The 6,088-nt window shown below is 46.2% G+C and overlaps 1 protein-coding gene across 1 annotated transcript; it reads right to left on the bottom strand.

Annotated features, from left to right (window-relative positions):
• Positions 1 to 2,304: 2,304 nt before the first annotated feature.
• Positions 2,305 to 4,194, bottom strand: LOC114184463. Its single transcript, XM_028071773.1, has 3 exons — positions 3,858 to 4,194; positions 3,442 to 3,758; positions 2,305 to 2,487 (listed from the first exon to the last, which is right to left on the bottom strand). Exons 1-3 carry the CDS (start codon positions 4,192 to 4,194, stop codon positions 2,305 to 2,307), a joined length of 837 nt encoding a protein of 278 aa, XP_027927574.1.
• Between the last annotated feature and the right edge of the window lie 1,894 nt (positions 4,195 to 6,088).

The raw sequence follows: 6,088 nt of genomic DNA, 5'->3' as shown, positions 1-6,088 counted from the left end.
TTTTTACTACACCGATATCTGTAACACCCCATTTAATTAATAGCCGTAATTAAAGGAAATGTCACCACAAAATAGCATAACAACGCAGTATTAGAGTTTCCACAAGACGCCTTACGATGAACCAATGCATACAACGATATTAACTAAATGGATACAGAAATTTAACTAAAAAGAAATGGAAGTTTAAAGGACAGCCAAATCCATGGGCCATGGCCCCAAAAGAAAGCTCAGAAAAGAATATCCAACCAAAATGGCTAAGCAGTGGAGTCACCGTTCCCTTGTTGACCGCGCCGTTCCCTTGTTGACCGCGAGGACCTCGCCCATCAGCTCCCATCAATTAAATTGATGATCATCGCAAGAAAGAAGAGCCACATACAAGACAATCAAACAACAAACATGGTAAGCTAGAGTAAAATAGTTCATCAAGTAGTTACATATCAATACAAACATTTCGTATATCATTCAAACATGTTCTGACTCCTCAAACAATACACTAGACCCTAACTCGACTCATTCGGATACATATGGTCTGGTCGGATTCAGCGGATGCTTGCACTTGTGGTAGATACCTCTGGTCACCCCCGAGCTGCTCACCCTTGAGCTATGTGTTACAAGTGTAACAATGAATCAATTTCCCTCACCACAAGGTTAGCCCTTAATGAATTTCGGGCCTCCTACTACTCTTACCACAAGAGTCAGTCCGCTCTAAGTGAGACTAATTGACTCCTTAGAGTGTCAGGATGCAACCTTACCTTGAATCCTTACTAGACTATACAGATGGGGCACCACCATGAACACCCATTAACAAGGGTCATGGAATTACGTCCCGACCATTGAAGCGCAACCCCGAAGGTCTCACCTAGAGACTCCAAGGAATTACACATTGACACAGACCAAAAATCATAAATCAACAATAAGAGAACACTAATCATGCTTACAATTTCATACCAACCTCTGAAAATCAATCCTCATTCGTATCACATGTTGAATCTATACCAATGGTCATTACCACTCCATGAGTATAGGGCCTTATCTCATATCAATACCATGCCTCTTTAAGTCCAACCCACTCATTAATTTCACATGCCAAGATCCCTCAATCACATCTATCCAATTTATAATATAGAGCATACCATGCCTTTCATTTCACAGACTTCATACATCATACAAAACACATCATAAACCAAAAATCCAATTACCAATTAAAGAAAGCCATCCAACCTGCAGTGGATCTCGCTCAAGCCAAGAGCCCTCGCTCAAGCCAAGAGCCCTCGCTCAGGCGAGAGGGGTACTCTCACTTAGGCGATAGACCCTCGCTTAGGCGAGATCGCGACTAGTGCTGGGAAGTTCTGGCAGGCTCGCTTAGGTGAGCCCTGCCTCGCCTGAGCGAGACAACCGTTCGCCTAAAACTGAGGTCCCTCGCTTGGGCTAAACTACAACAGCGTCCTAAAGCTTTCCCTCCTCCTCGCTTAGGCGAGTGACTCTTGCTCAAAACCAGAGCTCTCCGCCTGGGCGAGGGTTTGCGAAACCCCTGGTTTGCTCCTGCAAGTCGCGCCTGGGCGAGTTACTCTCGTCTGGGCGAGAGTAACAGATCTTGCCACTGCTTCTCCTACAATAGTCACATGCTCGCACCCAAATAACAGTACATGGTCGTTCACACATTCATCACAATCATATAGTTCATATAACATCCAACAAACTCTAAATCAACCAGAAAACCATTCAAGACTAAAACTCTAATTTCCCCGTACCTGGAAAAAACTTGGCAAAGACCTTGACGGCACGACCACGAGCACAACAACTCTAAGGATGAACTATAGGGCTGAAATAAGGGTGGGACAAAACCAGAAGATTGAGTTAACATAGGCTCTTAACTGAAATTACGAAAAAGTGATAAAAGGGAAACTAGCATGAACTAGCAGGGGTACTTACATGGAGCAATGAGTCCTCCTGGCTCAACATAACAGTAGAAGCAAAATCCTAGTAGAGGGGTTGACAGCTGCAACTCAAGGTTCACTGAAACTAGGAGTGGTTTTATCTGCTAGGACAGCCATTAGGCCCACTTACAAGGGGTAGCCCTTTAATTTAGGGCAGGAAGTAATGAAATAATTTTAATGGGCCTTACATTCTCCCCAACAAGAAAATTTTTGACTTCGAAAATAAAGACTCACTAGACAAATAGATGTGGATGTGATTTTCTCATGTCCTCCTCTGACTCTCAAGTCGAGTCACCTATCCTCTGATCCCAAATGACTTTAACAAGGCTGACCGCTTTTCCTTGGCGTTCCTCAACCTTGCTCTCCTCTAAAGCGATGGGTGGTACTTCCATTGTGAGATCTTCCCTGATTTGTATATCTCGGCTTCCAACACATGAGTCGGGTCAAGTACATACTTTCTCAATTGTGAGACGTGGAACACTGGGTGAAGGTTTGCCAATTGCGGGGGTAAAACTATCTCGTAAGCCACCGGTCCAATCCTCCTCGTGATCTGATAGGGACCAAGGAATTTAGGAGAAAACTTCTTTGAGCGGAAAGCCCTTCCCACACCGGTGGTTTGGGTCACCCTCAAGAACACATGATCGCCAGCTGCGAACTCCAAAGGCCTCCTCCTACGGTCTGCATAAGCCTTCTGCCTACTCTGAAAGGCCTACATCCTATCCCTCACCATCCTCACCTTCTCAGTGGTCTGCTCTAATAATTCTGGTCCAACCAACACCGCTTCTCCATCCTGATACCAACAGAGAGGAGTCCTACACCTCTTGCCATAAAGAGCCTTGGATGGCGGCATGCCAATGCTCGAATGAAAACTATTGTTATAGGTAAACTCTATCAAAGGCAATACCTCATCCCAAGCACCTAGGTGGTCCAGTATGCATGTCCTCAACAAATCCTCCAGTGACTGGATCGTCCTCTCAGACTGACCATCGGTCTGAGGATGATAAGCCCAACTCATGGTGAGTTTGCTACCCATAGCACTATGTAGCGTCTGTCAGAACCGAGACATGAACCGCGGGTCTCTGTCAAAAACTATGCTCGAAGGCACCCCATGAAGCCTTACTATCTCGTTAATGTACAACTAGGCCAACTTGGCCATTGACATCCTCAAGTTCATCGCCAAGAAGTGAGCACTCTTGGTCAATCGATCCACTATTACCTAGATGGTGTCATGCCCTCTAAAGGTTCATGGCAAATGGGTCACAAAGTCCATTGAAATACTGTCCCATTTCCACACTGGTATCTCTAAGGGTTGTAGGATCCCACCGGGTCTCTAGTGCTCTACTTTCACCTTCTGACACATCAGACAGGCGGATACAAACTGTGCCACATCTTTCTTCATTCCTTGCCACCAAAAGTTTTCCTTAAGATCTTGGTACATCTTAGTCATGCCAGGATGCAGACAAAGACGACTCTTATGCCCCTCCTCAAGGATCAACCGTTTTACCTCAACATCGTCAGGTATGCATACTTTGCCCTGGAACCTCAGTATGCCATCATCACCCAAACCAAAGTCTCTAGCCTCATCCGACCCAAGTTGTTCTCTGACCCTGTTTAGACTGGCATCCAATAACTGTCTCTCTCTGATTGAGTCCAAGAAGTCACTATATATAGTAAGGGTGCTACATCTAATGAACTCAAATCCCAACTTCACCCGTAGCTTCATATCTCGGAATTTCTCTAGTAACTTCACCTCCTTGATCATAAGGTGTGTAGCATGTACGGTCTTCCTACTCAAGGCATCAACCACCACATTTTCCTTCCCTAGGTGATATAGGAGCTCGAAGTCATAATCTTCCAGGAATTCCATCCACCTCCTCTGCCTCATGTTTAGCTCCTTCTGATCAAACAAGTATTGGAGACTCTTGTGGTTATTGAACACGCGAAATTGAGCACCATAAAGATAGTGTCTCCAGATCTTCAAGGCGAACACTATGGCTGCCAACTCTAGGTCATGAGTGAGATAGTTACACTCATGCACCTTTAGTTGTCTTGAAGCATACACCACTGCCTTCTTCTCTTGCATTAGAACACAGCCGAGCCCAAGATGAGATGCGTCACAGTAGACTTCGAACGGTTTCCCCACATCCGGAATTACCAATATGGGAGCACTAGTCAACCTCCGTTTAAGCTCCTGAAAACTATCCTCACACTTGTTCGTCCAAGTGAAGGGTTGGTCCTTCCGAGTAAGTAGTGTCATAGGTGCCACTATCTTAGAGAATCCCTCTATGAATCTCCTATAGTAGCTCGCTAACCCCACAAAGCTCCTGATCTTTGTGGCCGACTTAGGACTTTCCAACTTTACCATTGCCTCGACCTTTGCTGGGTCCACTGCAATCTCCTGGGCGGATATCACATGCCCCAAAAACTAAACATCACCCATCCAGAACTCACACTTGGACAACTTGGCATACAACTGCTTCTCTCTCAAAACACCAAGCACCAATCTCAGGTGTTCTGCATGCTCCTCTTAAGTCTTGGAATAGATAAGGATGTCGTCTATGAAAACTACGACAAACTTATCTAGGAAGGGCCAGAAGATCCTGTTCATGTAGTCTATAAACACCGCCGGAGCGTTGGTCACACCAAAAGGCATAACCACATACTCGTAGTGGTTGTATCTGGACCTGAAGGCTGTCTTCTGTACATCATTAGCCTTTACCAAAATCTGATGATATCCCGACCACAGATCTATCTTTGGGAACACTGATAATCCAAGTAGTTGATCCATCAAGTCATCAATTCTCGGGAGAGGGTACTTATTCTTGATTGTCATCTTGTTTAACTGCCTATAGTCCACACACAGGCGCGAACTCCCATCCTTCTTCTTCACTAACAGCACTAGTTCTCCCCAAGGAGAAGTGTTGGGTCGGATAAACTGCTTTGCCATCAGCTCCTCTATCTGTTTGTTAAGTTCAACCAACTCCGTCGGAGCCATGCGGTATGGAGCCATCGATACTGGACTCGTCCCCGGTACTAGATCAATAGAGAACTACACCTCTCTACTTGGACGTAACCCTGGTACCTCATCTGGAAATATATCTTCAAACTCATGGACCACAGGTATAACCAGTGCTCCCTCTCTCTCTCCCACCTCCATATGGGCGAAGATTATGAAGCATTGCGCGCCACTCTAAATCTCCTTCACCACCCCTTGAGGAGACACTAACTCGAGCTTCTCTGAGTCGGGGAACAATAATCTTCTCTCCCAACAATCTATCTGAATGCGATTAGCAGACAACCAATCCATCCCTAAAATTACTTCCAACTCCTGTAGAGGTAGGCAGATTAGATTTACCTTGTACCTGCGTCCTTCTACCTCCACTGGGCACCTAGTACATAATGATGATGTTTTGACCAAACCCGACGCTGGAGTAGACATCGCAAGCTCACACTGTAGCTTGCACACCGGCAGACCCAAGCATTTGACACAAAGGAGTGTGTCGCTCCAGAATCATATATCACACAACAACTAACACCAGCGATCATACAACAACCAATAACCAAGTTACTTGAACATGCTGCCTTCGTCCCTGACATGGCGTACACTCTGCCCGTCGCTTGAGGCCTGTTGCCTCTGTCTCTCCGCTGATGCTGGTGGGGAGCCTGAACTGGAGGGCGTGCCGTTGCCCTAGCAAGGGTGGGATAATCCTTCCCAAAGTGGCCTTCCTTGCCATAGTTGTTGCATTTGCGGTAAACCTCCATGCGTGGGCAAGCACTCCTCAAATGAGGGCCCCCACATATGTAGCACTACACTCGCCCCTGTTGGAGAGGAAGACTCCTAGACCCTTGAGACTGATAGTGAGGTCTGTCGGATGGTCTCCTCCGCTCGTCATGTCTGGGCTTGGACCCAGATGGCCCACCAATCCTCTGAGGCTACTGAGGCCGCTGACCCTCTACCTCATTCTTCATCTTCTCTATTACTCTAGCCTTCTCTACCAGAGCAACAAATTCCTTGATGGATAAGGGTGCTACCATAAAGCGAATATCTCCCCTAAGGCCGTTCCTAAATTTCCGGCATCTCCACTCCTCATCGAGCAGCAAGGTATAAAAGCGACTGAGATGCTTGAACTTCTCAGCATAGTCCGTCACAG

The sequence above is a fragment of the Vigna unguiculata genome, chromosome 5 (genome assembly GCF_004118075.2).
Source record: "Vigna unguiculata cultivar IT97K-499-35 chromosome 5, ASM411807v1, whole genome shotgun sequence".
Classification (NCBI taxonomy): Eukaryota; Viridiplantae; Streptophyta; class Magnoliopsida; order Fabales; family Fabaceae; genus Vigna; species Vigna unguiculata.
This window is presented reverse-complemented; position numbering and strand designations above follow the sequence as displayed.